The following is an 18,974-nucleotide window of genomic DNA, read 5'->3' on the forward strand; positions in this document are numbered from 1 at the left end:
ACAAAATTCTATGCATCATCAGTTCAAAGCAAGTTATTTGAATAGTGTACACTCAATTTGCGATTCCTATTTCAACTTGTGGTTAAATTTTGTTAAAATGTTGAAATAGGAATCGCAAATTGAGTGTACACTATTCAAATAACTTGCTTTGAACTGATGATGCATAGAATTTTGTGGATTATCATCCCTATTACTTCTTGTTTACGCAGTTTTTTTCAAAATCAAATCTTTGATCCCTATTCTACTGGTTGAAAATTAATAATTTTTTTGCCCCACTAGTATCAATATAACTTCTCTGGCCTTGTAATTGTTTCTGCGTACGTTCCTTTAGGTAATAGTTTCAATTGTAAAGCAACTTTCTCAAGAAGAACGCTCATTAAATGGAACCTCAGCTCTGAGTCATGAATGTCTGCCGGCAGCCCAGGCGGTGATCAGTCTAGCAGCATCTCTATATCTCCAGCAAGTTCATTGATGCTCTCACTTCCCTCCTGAAAATGTCTTCTTGTTAGTTGTTCACGGGTTGCTAGACGATCTTGATCAGTGTCAGGGTTCAACCTGCTAACTATGGCCTTCTTCAAAGCATCGTAACTTGTCAGCTGCTCCAAACGATTCATAAATAGCCCAAGCACGACCTCTAAGCAGCGTCGACAGTCATTTAAGTTTCTTTGCTGCATCCCACTCATTGACAGTGGCGCACATGTTGAATCATCAGAACCATGATTTGGCATCTCCATCATCCAGAGGTTTGGGCAAACAGATCATACTTGTGGTCATCGTAACCGGGTTTAAGAACCACTGTAATAACTCAGTATTCAATGATAAGAACAAATACAACAGTCGGTATCAGAGTACAATCAATCATAAAAAGTCATGTTACAAGCATATGGCTGGGAGCCTCAAGTCACGTGAAGAATCATGAGATACAGAATTACACAATACACAATATTGTTCTCTAATCTACTGCATTATGTTGGTTAGCTGCTTAACGTTCCCTCCTACTAGTACAAGCAAACAGATTCTTCAGATATACATGCAAAGCTTTGTGACAATTTTTACTATGAATTATTTTCATTTTTATGTACAGTAAGTGCACTTGCAATGATTCACTTTTAATAGCATCAACATCAAGACACTTACAATGATTATTATGATTATTATAGATCTCACAATAAACATACACTGAAATTATATTTTTGTCCAACCTTTAAAACAGATCCTTTTGAATTAGAGATATTGTGTGTACATCACAATTTAATTAACTTAAATAATTTGTACATAATTTCCTTTTACAAAAAAAACAACTGTTGCTAGTACCACAGTAACCACACACAAAATAACATACCTCTTCTACACACATCATCACTACCACTCCAGCTCCCATCACTCTGACAGGTCCAAGTGTCACTACCAATTAGCTCATAACCAGTGTTACATGTGAAACTACAAGTGTTTTCATAGGAAGGAACTCCATCATCTCCCAGTGAACAAGTCATCACTCCATTATTAGGATCAGTAAGTGATGGACAAGTAACTAAAATAAAATATTTATAGTTTATAAATGTCAGATCTCATCCCCCACCTCTTGTACACACATCATCACTACCACTCCAGCTCTCATCATTCTGACAGGTTCTAGTGTCATTGCTAGTTAGCACATAACCAGTGTTACATGTGAAACTACAAGTATCTTCAAAGGAAGGAACTCCATCATCTCCCAGTGAACAATTGATTGTTCCATTATTAGGATTAGTAAGTGATGGACAGGAAACTATATACAAGATATAAAGTGTTAGTGGTAAAGAAGTTGAGTACTGTGTTGCCATAATATACTGTACATATACCCGCAGCCCTCGGACCTGTGGCAGCCAGGGGTGTTTATATCAGCAAAATCCCTCGCAGCTATGGTATAACTACTACATACAACACTGTGATTGCTATTAACAACAAACCATAGTATCATATGATACTAAATTTTGGTGAAAGAAAATTTTGGCGATTTAACTCTTGAAATTTGGCAGATAATATGTTGGCAAATACTTGTGTCATACTCACTCAGAGTTGGGGGTAACTAGTTACTTTGTGACTAAGTTACATATTGGGACCTGCCGATTATGCTCATTATTTTACCTATTATGCTATGCTGCACTGCTCAAAATTTTGCCCATTATGCTTAAATTATTGTTCAATATTTACCTATTATGCTCAAATTATGCTCAATATTAAGTTTTTATACCACCATTCTTGCATTTTATGGGAAAACAGTAAGCCGCTGAAGCACAAACTCTAATCCTTGCTTGTCAAAATGCAAGTCACAGAAAAGATTGATATACTCTAATAGAACAGTCAGTTGTCTGATTATTCTCTGACTGTTCTATTAGAATATATTGATCTTTTCTGTGATATTTATTTTGATAAGCAAGAATTCATGTTAATGCACAAGTGTTCTGCCTATTATGCTAGCATTATACTTTATGCGTTCAGGCACCTATTATGCTCATTATTATGTAAGCATAATCAGCGGGTCCCTAGTTACATAGCTAGTTACTATACAGTAAGGCCATCATTATTATATATACTGCTTGTTTCCCATCACCTAGTAGAGCAAAGACTGATGTGGGTGGGTGGTGATTGTTGATTATTAATTATACAGTTGACCCTTGCTATTTGAGTATTTGACTGCTCTATTAGAGTATTTCAATTAAAAGGTGCAAAGACTGTGTACCCATGCACCCTGAGTGGAAGGTCTCCAACCCTTTAGTTACTCTTTATATACCCAGCTAATACATTTACCTAAACACTTGGTCATCCTGTGCTTCCCTCTGTCATAAAATACTGTATTCATGTGATCTATAATCAAATCAATAAATTTCATGCGGGTACTTAAAAACTGATGCTTGCGGTGATTGGAAACGAGGAATAAAATAATGATGGCCTAACCAGTAATATAACTAGTTACTTGCTTTGTACCTAGTAACTTGTAACTAGTTACAACTGCCTGAAAAGTAACTAAGTTACAATAGTAACTAGTTACAATAGTTACATTGTAATTATAGGCAATTATGCTTTAAAAGCATGATCAGAGCACTTCAAGTTTTGTGCTACAGCCACATTAAGTAAACACCTTCTGTGTGCTGATTTTCTTGAGTACACAGACGTAAGAGTTGAAACTGAGCTGAATGGCTACAGAATTGCTGTTTGGACCCTGCAGATTTCTCAAATATTATTATTATTTACTTATGACGTAATTTAACCACGTTTCTTATTATCTTTAGTACTTGGTTTTGGTTATATAACTAGGACTGGGTCACATACAACCAAGTACACACACCAATGTGATAACCCCCTGGTGAGGCTATGTATGACTAGGTGGTGAAGGCACGTTCAAAACAATTATGATCTTAAATCAATTCAATATGGCACAATAGTGACAGATATAATACAAACTAGAGGCCACCAGTAGCTAAGTGCCAGTACATCATTGGTTGGTGTGGCAAAGGCACAATGATGTGTACACAGTATCTGCATACAAAACATACAGGAGAGAGCTATACATTATTGCAGTATTGTATGCAGCAACACCTTATTGGCAACACTGAAGATAGATGTTATGTAATAGTTGTATCATGTACCCGCGAGTGATTTGCCTGATATGTACACCCAAGCTCGAGGGCCGTTAGGCCCGAGAGCGTGGGTGTACATATCAGGCAAATCACGAGGGCACGTGATACAACTGATATGTACCATGTAGGCTAATAGCCTACTGTGGTGGGTGACTAATCACCCAAGCCAATACGAAGCAACCCGCTGGATTTATTATATAGAGTCTTGTAAAATTCGATTATGGGTCAGCAGCAAGTAACGTTGCAGTTACGTTTGTTAACATAAATGGGAAAATCCTATGAATATCACGGAAACACTCAATTTTGCGATTTAACAAGTGTTTCAAAGTTGCTACATCTTTTAACCACTGTTTACAATGTTTTCTAAACATCCAGTGGGGTAAGCTTCGCTGTAGAGTGGTTACCTCGTGATATACAAAAAGTGGGCGTGGTACGTAATCAAACATGCGGACACGCGATTGTAAATTAACCATGACACTAGTTCTCACCTTAAACTTCCGTTTGTCAACTCATAGGGTGGTAAGGGTGTCGAATCACCTTCGTATGAGTGTTGTAGAATGTAAAATCGGGTTCATGGTTTTCATCACGTGAGTAATAATAAACTCCCACAATCGAATACTGCCAGGATTCTTATAAAAACAAACAACGTTACTTCATCAGATATATCAAGGCCATGGTACATGTAAATGTATCATGGCCAGCCATGGTTTATAAGATATGTACCCTGAAATTTGGCTTTGAAGTTAGGTGGTTTCATGGTACATTCAGCTATGTAGCCAATATACAGCACAGTATCAACTAGAGGTCACTGGTAGATAAATGCAGTTCATTAGTGGCATGGCAATGGCATAGTGATGTGTACACACTATGGCATAGCTACACAACTTGCAGGAGATACACAATACTGTACTGTTAGAATATTCAAGCCAATTGAGCCAGATAAAGCAAGCCAGCCAGAGTCTAGCAAGCCAGGTGAAGGCAAAATGTACAATACAAGCAAACATTAAACATACCACACTGTTTACAAATTAACAGACAGCACAGCCAACCAGAGTTTGGCAAGCCAGGTGTAATGATGAAACAATAAAAGGTAATACAAGTAAACAATACCAACAAACATACTGCTTGTAGTGTGTGTTAAATGGAATTGCATGGATTTTCAGTCACTAGCATGAATACGGGTAAGCATTATACATTTGTACCTTTGTTCAATGGCGGCAATCCTATCCCAGGTCTGTAGGCCTTGTAGTTTTACGTACATTAATTCATTCATTCATTAATTATAGCATAATATTGACCGCATTTGACCGTATCTTTAGTACTTGGTTATAGGACAAGGTCACACATAACCAAGTACATTTGCCAACACAGCAACCTAACTTTCTAACACAACAGTCATCATCTTTCAGTCAAAGTACTAGTGCAACTATTATTTTTTCCACAGGCAAAATGTGAGCGTTTATGGGGATAACAACTATCTACATAACTTTCATTATGATTAAAGTACTTGGTTAAGGCAGAGCCTGTATAACAGAAGGCCTTATAAAGGCCTAAGATGTTTATATTAACTTCACTAAGTATACATGCTTGAAAAGTAGGAAAAGTAGGAGAAAGAAGAAAAAATCCATGACTGGACCTCCTCAAACCTGCAGCCATCCGATTAACACTCGAACGCTTACAGGTGGTCAGCATATTTTCTTCTACTATTTTCATGTATTTGTATCCATAGGAACCCTAGAGAGTGACTTATTATCTCTAAGTACCCCCAAGTGGAATAAAATTTTCCTTCCTATGTCTTTCTTCACGTCCAAAGATAACACCCATTCTCAAACAAATTTGCCTCTCTTTTTATATTATGAACTCTTGTACTGTGTAATATCAAGCACCACCAGCACCTCTTTTTATCATGTAAGCTATTCATAAATGGATTTATAAAGAGTAAACAAACTAGTATGAAAATACTTTTAAAAATTAAACATGGGAATAGAGATTGCTGAAAAAAGTAAAGAAAAAAGAGTCAAACAAGCCAGCATGTTAAACACACACAGATCTCTATTTGGACTCAAATAAACATTTATATAGAAGCAAAATCAGTACTTACCTGCCCCTGATTTATGGAGAAACTACTGTTTTTCATTAGTTTCTATCATATCTATTGAGTCCAAATAGAGATCTCTGTGTGTTTAACATGCTGGCTTGTTTGACTCTTGTTTCTTTACTTTTTTCAGTAATCTCTATTCGTACCAATTTAACTTAGTAAATTTAAGTTAACAGAACAGGCACTATGGGAGGGCATAGAGCAAATTTGTGCAAGCGGGCCCATCTGGAATGTGCTAATGAAGCATTGCACCACCTCTCTGCATGTCATGGAATAGTGATTTCAGAGTTGTAGCACCTGCCATTCAGCAACGTGTATTGGCACCCATGCAGTGTTTTGAGTGTTTAACAAGTCATCTTGCGATTGCCCACCAACCTAACCCACCCATTTTAAACTCTTATCTTCTGTGTTTATCTACCAGTGCCAGAAATAAACCTTTGCTATTGCATGGTCGTATGTCTTAGCAAAAGTAAATTTGCTAGGTTATTTCCAGATTTGGTTGGTCATCTTGCACCATTGGGAATATCCCTTACAATTTGTATGAAAGTTTTACAGCAGCTGATGAGTTTCATTGACAGACAGGATACTAGTGGACACCAGAAACAATCGCCGCTGTGAAATCACTAACACGTGTAACACCTAGAAACATTTCTGACTGCACCACATACATCTTAGGAGCCAATTTTCATATGGGCTCCTTTGTTATTCCAAAATGTGTGCATTTATACTGTGTATACTATAATGTATCTGAGGCCAGGCAAACTTGATTAATTGTTTCTCATCCCCACCCACATCCCTTTTTACCCCACCGCCTCTAATTTCATTATTGCTGTTATCAATCACATGCACAAGTATTTTAAAAGAAGACTGACTATCATTTTATAGCACAGCAAATGTCACTTGCACCTCAGAAACAGTGGTAAAACGTAAGTACTAGTTCTAAAAGGCTTTAGCTAATCTTTATAATAACAGACAGCTTGATTTGGAGTATTTTCTTTAAAAATGAAAAATGACCTACCGCCCGCATGGAAATTTGATTTTTTTTTTTGTGGATTTTGCCTGGCCTTACTCATGAGCTATGACTATTTAACTACAGGGTGTACTATATTAAATGCCACAGCTTTGATACATGTAATAGCCACACCTGGCTCAAGTCAATTGTACTACCACGATAGTGACGTGGCTACAGCAAGACTGAACTACTACCTTCCGCCAACCATGTCACCAGGTATCACGTCTTCTAGTTCAGTGGTTGGCTTGTCCATGAATCCTCATCTGATAATTTTGGTTTTCTACCAATTCCTTCAAGATTACTATTTGATTCACTGTATTGCTATATCATGAGGAGGTAGCATCTGGCATTATTCTAACTGTAGCCTGCCAAAACCAGACATGTGAAAAGTCACTTATAATCTCCTTTGCTTGGCATAAATCTTCTATAAACTCTTTCCACCCTATGCCTTTGTTTTTCACAGAGCAATGCACACAGTCACAATTTCGTCCTCACAGACTGTCAATGTGTACACCAAAGTATTAGAACCTTACATGTGATCACATGATCCCTGCACAATGCTGAGTAGCTAATTTTGGTGTGACACTGGTTATAGCCTGATTGAGTTTTATTCATATCATTATTTGGCAATGGTAAATTGCTACTTTTGATTGTGTAGGTAGAGCTTTACTGTGGCTTCTGCTCTCGCTTCTGCTGCTGGTTGGTCGTTTCACCGACCAACTCACCAAACGGTCAGTTGAAATGGGAATTTGCTCAGAAAATGGCCAATGGCCGACCATTATTTTTGGCAATGATCTACCAACCTGGCATCCCAGGATGGAGGGGCATAGTAACACTGCTTGATGAATAACCGTAACGCTGACGGGCACAACCATCCCTCAAGTGCAGCCAATCAAATGCAGGGATGACAGTAACACCCTAACCCCTTTGCTTGAGAGATTTTGCATGCCCCAGTGAATTCCTGGGCTTGCCCAATTTTTCCCCAAAGTAGGCAGTAAGCTAAAGTGTTAGTGTTCTCTGGCTTGCCTGGGATTTATTATTATTATTATTATTAGTTAATGGATACACACACAAGTGATATAAAAATAAAAGTTTAGGCACAACGCTTTTGTTCGTATCCATATCCTGTGACAAGCCACAAGTCGTCTAACTTCTTTTTAAAATCTGATATGGTGGGTACTGAAACCACTCCAGCTGGTAAACAGTTCCATTGATTTATATCCCTCTGGGTGAAAAAGTTGGTTCTCAGTTGCAATCTACTTTGCTGTTTATAGAGTTTCAGATGGTGACCTCTTGTGTGGGAGATGAGGCTAAGTGTAAACAATTTCGACCAGTCCATATCATAGTAACCTTTCAGTAGTTTATATGTTTCAATAAGGTCACCACATTGTCTTCGACAATATAAAGAATAAATTCCAAGTTCCAAGTTCTTTCAGTCTTGACTAATATGGCTGATTAGCTAGAGCAGCTACAAGTTTAGTTGCCCATCTCTGTACTCTCTCCAGGGTATCAATGTCTTTAGCTAAGTATGGGAACCAAAGTTGGACACAGTACTATAGGTGAGGTCTTACATATGTCTTGTACAAGAAATTAAATAGTTCTTTAGAAATCCTTACAAATGTCTTTTTGAGCATTCCCAGAATCTTCATTGTACAAGCAGCAGCTTTTTCACAATGCAGGAAAAACTTCAAGGATGATGAAGTCCAAACCCCTAGGTCTTTTTCAAAGTCAACTTCAGTCAATTTTAGTATTGACCTTGGGGTAGTTGATGTTTCTATTGTATAATTTGTACCCTAAAGTTTTACCAAAGTGCATAACTTTACATTTCTCAAGGTTGAGATTGAGAAGACAGAATCTTGACCATCCTTGCATGTTGCCCAAGTCTCTCTGCAATCTAACTGCATCACAAACACTTCTGATAATTGAATACGTCTTTGTGTTGTCAGCAAACACACCTAATTGACTCTGAATAAATTCAGCGATATCATTTATAAATAGCAAAAACAACAACGGCTCCAGCACTGATCCCTGAGGTACTCCACTAGTTATGTCTGACCACTAAGACTCAGATCCATTAAGCACTACTCTTTGGGATCGGCCATGCAGGAAACTTTCTAACCAGAATAATAATTTACCCCCTATTCCATAGCCTTTCAACTTTCCAATTAGTTGAAGATGAGGTACTGAATCAAAGGCCTTACTGTAACCCAAGCAGATCACACCAACACCAAAACCCAAGTCCACTGCATCTGTCCATGCTTCAAAAGTTTCTAATAAGTTTGTGAAGCAAGATTTCTTAGGAACAAAGCCATGTTGGTGATAAGTAATTATACTGTTATACAGAAGATACTGCATCATTTTCGCCCGAATTAGTGACTCCAGTACCTTACAAACTTGTGATGTCAAACATATAGGCCTGTAGTTACTTGCTTTTGTCTTCTGTCCCCTTTTGAAAATAGGTGCAACATTTGCTTTTTTTCCGTTCTTCAAGGATCTTTCCAGTATTTAGTGACTGAGCATATATCAAAAATAGTGGTCTAGTGAGAGTGTTAGCACAATTTTTAGTAAACATGGATGTATACCATCAGGTCCTGGGGCCTTGTTCGAATTCAGGGAAAATATATTATCATGTACTCCCTCCTCAGAAACACAGAATTCACTTAAAGAACAGTTGACTTTTGGTGTGAAATCGGGGACTGCAAGGGGATCCTCTTGAGTAAATACAGTTGTTTAGTACTTCTGACTACTTCACTGTCATTATCAGTTAAGGATCCATCTGGTTTTTCAAATGGACCAACTGGAGTTTTAACTTAACTTTTTTCTCTTACGTATCCATAAAGGGCTTTGGGATTGGTGGTAAGGTTTTGTAGTAGAATTTTGTCAAAATGAGCTTTTGCAGGTGTTATCATGGATTTACCCTGATTTCTTTTAGCAGCATAGGTGGCATAATCAGCATCTGAGCGTGTAAACTTAGACTGTGAGTATAGATGATGCTTTTCTTTTGTAGATTTGCTAATTTGAGTAGTCCACCATGATGGTTTATTAGAGATGGATTTCTAAGTAACTTTAGGGGTATACTTACTTGAAATGGTTAACTGTATATTTTTAAAATGTCCCAGTTGATATCAATTGATTCATCACATAAAACTGTATCCCAGTCCACTTCATTTAACTTGATGGATAGTCTGCTTTCATGTAGTTGAGTTTACAATCACCAGCAGTTAGCTTGCAATGCTTAGTGTCACATTTCAAATCAAAGTATATGCATATATGGTCACTGGGATGTTAACCATGTTTTAATTCTTCAAATTATTATACACTAGTACTACAATAGCCTTTATCAATGAATGGTCAAGTGTGACCTTAGTAATCTACAAGGAGTACTTGTAGCTAGATAATGGAGTACAGGAGCTAGAATTATTGTTAAGGGGCTGTTTCCAGCCTATTACACAAGTCCAGTAAATGAGTCCATCCAATTACAGGCTAATGTTAATACAGGTGCGGTATGTGCGACATCGAGAAAATAATCTACAGGTGCTTACATAAACCATCATACCTTGCAGATACAATGTCGTACAGAAATGAATCTTGGTTTATTGCATTCACCATGAATTTGTGAATCCACCAAGGTATAGTTGTTGTCAAAGGTATTCTTCTGTGACCCAGAAGGAAGGAGAATTCATTGAAGAAAGATTGTCGTAAATTCTTTCGTCATTGCAACATAAACAAACGTCTGTAACTCAGAAACCCACCAGCGTATAGAGATGAAACAAAGATTTTGAACTCCCTATGAAGAGGGGAACACAATGATACCCAGGATTACTCCACTTAAGTGTCAATTCACCGACCAACAAGGCGATAAAAACTTGCATTAATTGTTTTCTGGAGCTTGTGTTTTTTACTCATTGTATTTAAATGCGTTTTATTACAAAAGTACTATTTTGTGTAGATCAAGGGTTTTCTAAAATTAGGTCACAAATATTAAAGATGTACCTATTTTAAGCTAAGCAGCAGATTTGGCATTTCTGGTGGCTTTAGTGTAGTACCATAGATTACATATGGTGTACGGTGTCATAATTTTTTGAGAAAAAGGTTAATGAAATTTATTATACTTGTTTAGCACATGCACTCATAAATAAACTTTTGGTAGGAGAGCGATAAAATGTGCCTGCAATGTTTTGAATATAGTCTACTCATCAGTGAAATGCTATATTTCAGTTAAGAAATGACAATCCTGAGGAGTCACGTGCAGCTATCATTATTACAGATACTTGTAGTTACATACATAGCTACCTGGCAGGGAATAAAATGTACTAGGACACTTCTGAATGTTCTGATGATGATGATCTGCTTCCACTCTATGTAGCATGACTTTGGAGCGGCACTTTCAACTATATACGCTTAATAAACAGGTGTGTATAGCGCAAGATTATCATGTGTGCTTAACAAGAAATATGTGCTTTATAACCATACATTGTACTTTGCATGGGAGGGTCAAAGTGATGCCACATAGTGTATTATCCATACAATACTTATTAGCTGCATAATTGTACTGTATGAGTAATACAGAACAGCTAATTCGGCAAATATAGTACAGTCATGTGCTTAATTTGGTAAATACAGCACACTTGAGCAAATTCAGTACAGCTATGTGGAGAATTTATTTATGAAATGTTATGAAAACAACACACTGTAAATCGCTAAAACCAGCCAAAGCAATCCTACCAGTTCGTTCTACAGCTAGAAATAGACTGTATAAATACTTACTGATCATCTGATCATGAAGCTATTTAAACATTACTCCACTAAGACAGCACGATTGATCACGTGCGTGACATTGCAAATTGCAGTGGTTTGAGTACTAGAGAAAATTGCTCCAAACCAGACAACCAGGAAGTACAATATAACACTTAAAGCACTGCCTATGCTTGTGTATATGAAAAATACAGTACTGAGAGGGTGTCTCGAGGCAAACACAGCACTCAACTTCGCCTCATACTGTATTAGCCTCTTGGCACACCCCCATGCTGTATTCTCTGTACACACATGTGGCAGTGCTTAAACTATAAATAATTGTACTTTGCGTGGGAGAATCAAAGTGCCACTGCATGCTGTATTTTCCATATTTTACCAATTAGCTGCATAACTGTACTGTATGAGTCATACAGCACAGATGTGTGGCTAATTAGGCAAATACAGTACAGTTATACAGCACAGTGGAATGCTATGAAAACAACCCCACTTAGATTGCACGATTGATCACATGTATGACACTGTAAATTGCTAAAATTAATCCTACCAGTTGACTCTATGACTAGAAATAGATTACATGAACAGATACTGATAGTCTGACACCGAAAATTGAAGCAACAACCTCACACAGATGGCATGATGAATCACGTGCCTGACACTGTTAAATGCTAAAACTAGCCAAACTAATCTTACTAGTTAATTCTACGACTACAAATAGATTATATGACAACTTACTGATAGTCTGACCACCAAAAATTGAAGCAATCCAGGTACTCAAGAAAATCACTCCAAGCGAAGTACAATAAAAATACTTAAAGCACCGCCTATGCTTGTGTGTATGAAAATACAGCACTCGGGAGATGTCTCGAAGCAAATACCCTCATGCTGTATTTTCCATACGCACATGTGGTGGTGCTAATAACCAGAATCTGTGGTATTGTAGTTACTAAATAGTCGTAAAAACTACAGTTGTACCAACTGCTAAATTTTAGCTTAAATGACCACTCGTACTCATTTGTCAATAGTTCCAACCAATACCACTGGTATGGTGCTCCATGCATTATTTAAGTTGTTAGTTACCCATATGCAAGACTCACCTCTTCTACACACATCATCACTACCACTCCAGTTCCCATCACTCTGACAGGTCCTAGTGTCACTACCAGTTAGCTCATAACCAGTGTTACATGTGAAACTACAAGTGTCTTCATAGAAAGGAACTCCATCATCTCCCAGTGAACAAGTGATTGTTCCATTATTAGGATGAGTAAGTGATGGACAAGACACTGAAAAGGTTGTTATAATGGACAAAATAATATATGTAAAATGCTCACCTCTACTACACACATCACTACCACTCCAGCTCATATCACTCTGACAGGTCCTAGTGTTACTACCAGTTAGCTCATAACCAGTGTTACATGTGAAATTACAAGTGTCTCCCTCATAACCCACTCCAATACTACCAGAACTACATGATGTTATCTCTCCATTGGATGGCATTGGTAAGTCACTACATTGAATATCTAAACAAATGCAACATGTGAGAAAAGAGTTTACATTTACAGTACATGCAAACAGGTTATTAATTAATGCCCAAACAGCTATTCACAGATTGGGTGCCCATAGCCAGCGTTTGGCCAGCTGTGGGTGCTTGCCTGGTTTAACAACCATAACTGAAAGCATATGGCAGTTGGACCATAAGTACTCAGGTGATAATTCATTGCTAACAGTCAGGAAAAGCTTACCTTCACCTGTTGGACTGAAGTAATGTCTAGCAGTGAAAAAATCAAGCCTGTATCCTTAGCCATTATTGAGTTACGCTTAGCTGAAGGCAGTAGTAAGTAAGTAAGTATGCAAGCAAGCAAGTTGGCAAGTCAACAGCAGAAAGTTCCACGAAATAATTTGAGCATTTTATTGAAGGTACTTTTGAGCTTGGCTAAACAAACCTAATCAATGAAACAAATGCTCAATTATAACAGGTACCCAAATTTTTAGAAAGCAAAAACTGCCACTTATCCACCTTCTTGTTTCAATAGCAATTACAAGTGTAAGGAAAAATTAGACATTTTATTTTGAGTAAAGGGGTCATAGATAAAAATGCAACGAAACAAGGGAGGTATTTACACCTGCAGCTACAGTACAATCCACTTATAACTTGATGGCATTTTTCTCATGGTGCCATGTGTTTTTCTATGTGGGTAAAGACACAGTCATGCTTTGGCAAAGGCATGTGGGAAAAGGCATAGCCATACATGGACAAAGGCTTAGCCATGTTTGTTCAAAGTAAAGCCTAGTGCTGAGCTATATATCAAAAGCTTATCAATAGATCAATATCACAATAATCTTTTGATATCGTGATCAAATCAAATTTTGATATTACAATTGCTGATTTCAATATTTCAATATTAATCATTGATATATCAAACTAAAATTTCGATAAAACACCTTTTGGTGTGTGATTGCATAATTGCACTAGAAATGACGGTCAGTTCTGTGCAATTTAGCGATTTAAAAGCTTACCTATCAGTTTCCTAGGTTTGTTACTAGTGCTATGCTAGGGTCCGCAAACCAAAAAATTAACTTTTATACATCAGTTGTGGTATGTTCATTGTAGTACCTCATTGCTAGATCCACCAGACACAATTGTTGTCTTCACAGAATATCACTTTTAGTGTCTCATGAGATGCAAAAAAGTTTTATTTTCAAAATTTTGTGCTAAATGAGAGGACCAAATGGAACTTGCTATTTAGCCAGAGTTATGGTAGTTAAAAACATGCTAAGCATTAAGCAAATGATTCACTGGATTCCCTGCACAAGGTTGCTTTCTTTCAAAACCTTAAAAACAAAATGTGAATTTTCGATTGAAGCTGCCAGCAAGAAACCCAACTCTTCTTCACAGTGTTGTGGTAAGGTTGGATACATAGCCTGGCTATGCTGGAAAGGATCCGAAACTTCTCACCATCTGAGTGAAGAGAATCAAATATTTTGTGCTTTGTTACACAAGATTCTCTCAATGGCGCTAAAATCCTTTCCAGCACTCCTGATACCACACTAGTCACCTAGAATAATGAAATCTGGATGGTCCAAAACATTTGGCAGTATAGTAGCAGTTGGTGTTTCTGTGATTTCATGTGATGCAATATTTCAGCAGTTCTCCAGGAGCTCCACCTACATAGCTTAATTCAAAAAAGGAAATTTTTGTGCTTTTTGGTATATTATTGGATATTTTGCAATGTGGTGGTGTTTTAGGGTGATCTAGCAAATATTTGAAACAGCTGTGGAGCATGAGAGATGAAGATGAATTTGAACAATTTGAACAATTTTGCTGCTTCCAGTGCTATAGAGTTTTGAACAATACATAGAGGTTATGGATGAAATAACAATTGACAACCACTAGTACCAACCATCTTTTTTCCCATCATACTGTAGTTAAAAATTGATGACTATCCTGGCTGCAAAATGGCTAAAAGATACGATATAATTCCTTGATGCTGCAGAAATTTTACACTTGTCACCCAGATGGTGAGAAGTTTCAGATCTTTTCCAGATGCACAGACTATGCATCACAACACTGTGAAGAAGAGCTGGCTTTTCTTGTCGTGGCTGGTAGGGCACCTTTAATTCAAAATTCACATTTAGCTCTTTGATTTATGAAAGAAAGCACCCTTGTGCCAGAATCATTTGCTCATTGCTCTATGTATTTTTTAACTACAAGATAAGATTTGGCTAAGTAGCAAGTTTCATCCAATCCTTTGTGTGGAGCACAAAATTAAAAAGAATATATTTGTTTCTCATAAGATACTAAAAACAATATTTCTGTGAAGACAACAATAATGCTTCCGGTTTCATGGTGGATGTAAGAATGGGGTACTACGATGATTTGTAAAAGTTGATTTTTTGGAATGCAGACCCTAGCTATGCAATGAATTTAAAGATTTATAAATATCAGCTGCCCACACAATTAGTCCACCACACAAGTAATTAAATACCAAAATTGATACCCTGTAGAAAGATCAGCTACTATCACGTCACTATGTAGAGAGTTCATCTACAAATAAGTCACTCAGTAGAGTGTAAAAAGTCAACCTGTAAATAGTTCAGCTATGCATAATACATAACACCATGTAGAGTGACCCTAAACCCTTTCATGAAATTTATTTAACATAATTTTATGCTGACTGACTGACTGACCAACTGACTGACCAACTGACTGACCAACTGACTGATGCCTCCAACCAAGTATAATTCAACAATGAATAAGGCTACAGGCTTAATTTCTTTATTGTTTGGCATTGCTTTGTCCCAAGGCGTGCCTTTTCACCAACCGCAGTATGTACATGCATCGGCATGGACCCACTTTTGTGCTCCTTTGTGTCCTAATTCATTTTGCTGACAATGCAAGGAGTCAATTCGTAATAGTGTGACATGGCTTCCGGTGGCTGTGTTGACTAGCTATCACATTTATTGCTAATATTTTCCATAGTGACCGGATTAATTGGAGATACACTTCTCATACTGTTCTCTATTTGCAATGCTATGTAATGGGCAGAACATACAGTAGAACCTCTCTTATCCAGGCAGTCTGGTACATAGCACAGTCCTTATCTCAGAAATGTCCGTACCTAAGAAATACATGCAAATATACTGAAGTAACTGTTTTAAATACTATTATTGCTATCAGTTTGTACTATACAGTTTAGTGGGTAGAAGGGAAGCCACTACAGAGCATACATGGTCACTCCCTTGGGCTGTAAACATGTTTTATCACCTAGCAACCAAGTGGTAGTTATTATTAGTAGAATAAACAAGCCACCTAACAGGTAAACAGCGCTCCCATCTTGTGCTTTCATCTAACCCAAACTTCCTTATTGTCAAGAGACTAAAAACCACGTGATTAATTTGGGCTGTTCAGGCAACAGAGGTGCCTGGATAATGGGTAGCACTAATTTATGCCTTTTGTGACTTATCAAAACTTGTAAAAAATGAAAAATAATAAATGTGAGATTTCTGAGCTCGATCCCAGGACTATTCATAACACATGCAGAGCCATAACCACTGTACCACCGCTTCCAGCTGGCGGAACCCTGAATTTTAGTGAATTTTAGACATACTTAAATGCAAGATAATATAAAAATAGCAATCTAGCCTATATTAAAGAATATAGCTGAACCCAAACCCTAACCTAACTTTGGATTACTGATCATGAGAAATAATTCCTTAGATAGAAACGTGCCCTCTATTATCTATGAAACCAATTGTGGTATAATACATCAATATATATGAGCAGGGGTGCTCGCATTGTGAAATTAGTGTAAACCCGGATAATAGAGGTCCAGATAAGAGAGGTTCCACTGTAACTGAAAATGAAGTGTGATGGCCACTTCACTTCAGCAATTAATTGTTGAGGCACATTCAGATGCAAAAAAATTAAATTAATATAATGACATGCTTGGTACCATTCTTCAGTATGCGCTGGTTTAGTAGTCATAATTGTGACCATATTTGGGAAACCATCTGTTTCTTTACATGTAAAAGTTGTAGGAAAACTTAATTAAAACTTTCAGCAATTTTTCAATTAAATATATTTTTAAGCACAATGCACATTTTGGATAAAGACCTTCTAGCTGTGGAGTTTCACACCCAAAGCTTTGAGATATGGATAACCATGTAGTAAGTTCACATGCGTGAGACACTGATTAACTTACAAATTGAATGATTAATATTATGCTGAGGTGATGGAATGGCTAAAGCTAAGTCATCATGTTATTGAGTTGAAGAAAATGACAAGAACACTTGATTTAACTATCAGAACTCTCTTTTATATAATATAGATGGTAAGAATGGAATATTTGTCAACAAAGTGATCTGTCACCATTTATCAAAAAATAGATACTGCTGAAAAAAGAAACAAGAGAGAGTTCTGTGCTGTCTACCAAACTAGCCATTCTCAAAAACATATGTTTCAATCTCAACAAAACTTTTAGAACAATTTAAAGACACATCGCCCTACATGCCAAGCGAGTATTGCGGAAAACAACAATATGGGTTTTGTATTTGGCCTCTAGGTTGACTGAGGACGACTGAAACTTCGTTTGGTGCTGAAATTACGACTGTAGGGTAATGATGTATAGTGAAATCGATGATACGAATCTTGAGGCGATTGAGAGAGTACTGAAGCGATAGCAGGGTAATCAATGTTCGGAATGCACAAAGGAACACAAGGCATATACTTGCGGTTGCGTCTAACCACGTGCAATAAAAAAATAAATAAAAATGATACATACCCTTTGATGTCGGCAATCTCAATCACGAAACAGTCGGCATGGATTTGCTTCACTGCTTGTGTGGTAGTCACTAGTGACACAATGAGTTCAACTCTAGAGTTTCAGAGGGATAGCGTAAGTGACGGGTGAGTTACAGGAAGGCCAAATGTGACAACGTTCATTCCTGTAAAATCTTCATGTGTAGTGGTCGTGTCATTTATTGTCTGCGGCACGCATTTCTGCTTTACTGGCCACACGACTCACTACCGTGAGTCTTGATGGTAAGAATGGAATACTTGTCAACAAAGTAATCTGTCACTATTTATCAAAAAAAGATACTGCTGAAAAAAGAAACAAGAGTGAAACAAGTAAGCATGTTAAACCATTCTAGTACTATGATGGAGCACATCAAACCCAACACTTAGAATTGTTACACACAAGATTATTGTGTATCGGCATATTCTTTAAGCTTCTCTACTTATCCAATAATATACGCACATGTGTATCACCATCAGATAGGGTATGTACCATATCCATTGCATCTGAATAGAGATCTGTGTGTGACAATTCCAAGGGTCTGGCCTTATATGTGGAATTAACAAAACACTTAAACTACAACTAAAAGTAGTAATACATGCAACATTCCATCTTCAATAATCAAACATCTTTGTACCTGTATGAAAAATGGATGGGCCACAAGGTTGACTTATGGCTGGCTTTTAACATTTAAGGCTATATCAGTATAGGCCACAGCAATATGAAATATTTGATTGGCAGTTTACAAGTATCTAAATCATGTAGATTATTTGTTTCATCTCAATAAATCCTTGTCTCTGGGTGCAAAACATGGCAACTACATCAATAAAAAAAAGAAACTTTTAAGATTTAAAACTTTGAGGGGTATATAGTAGTTTCTAGTGGTGCACCAATATTGGTATAGGTATCAGCCCTATATTGGTGGTGACAGGCTAGTATCCGTAAGCCTGATACTAATCGATACTTTGTATGACATCACCTAACTGCTTTTCAAGATGGCGATGTACATAGGATTTGAACAGAGTCGAGTGAGACCTAGAATTCTTTGAAAGAGGTCAACAAGCACTATGCACTGTTACTATAGTGCAGTAACAGTGCAGTGGAAAAAGCAGTAAGACAAAAAGTAAGATTCTTCAGAGCCATAAAGGACATTATTCCTCATGAATAGAGTTACGATTGATGGTCAAAAA

At 37.2% G+C, this 18,974-nt stretch overlaps 1 protein-coding gene across 1 annotated transcript in view; it reads right to left on the minus strand.

The window, feature by feature from the left end:
- Positions 1 to 18,974, minus strand: part of LOC136250836 (uncharacterized) — a 118,318-nt gene that overhangs the window by 54,941 nt on the left and 44,403 nt on the right. Inside the window, exons 5-8 of the mRNA XM_066043161.1 lie at positions 12,817 to 13,008; positions 12,580 to 12,768; positions 1,580 to 1,768; positions 1,343 to 1,531 (exon numbers count right to left, since the gene is read on the minus strand). Of these exons, the coding sequence (XP_065899233.1) occupies positions 1,343 to 1,531; positions 1,580 to 1,768; positions 12,580 to 12,768; positions 12,817 to 13,008 (759 nt within the window). The remainder of the gene's footprint in view (positions 1 to 1,342; positions 1,532 to 1,579; positions 1,769 to 12,579; positions 12,769 to 12,816; positions 13,009 to 18,974) is intronic.

This window comes from Dysidea avara, chromosome 3 (assembly GCF_963678975.1).
Source record: "Dysidea avara chromosome 3, odDysAvar1.4, whole genome shotgun sequence".
Lineage (NCBI taxonomy): Eukaryota > Metazoa > Porifera > Demospongiae > Dictyoceratida > Dysideidae > Dysidea > Dysidea avara.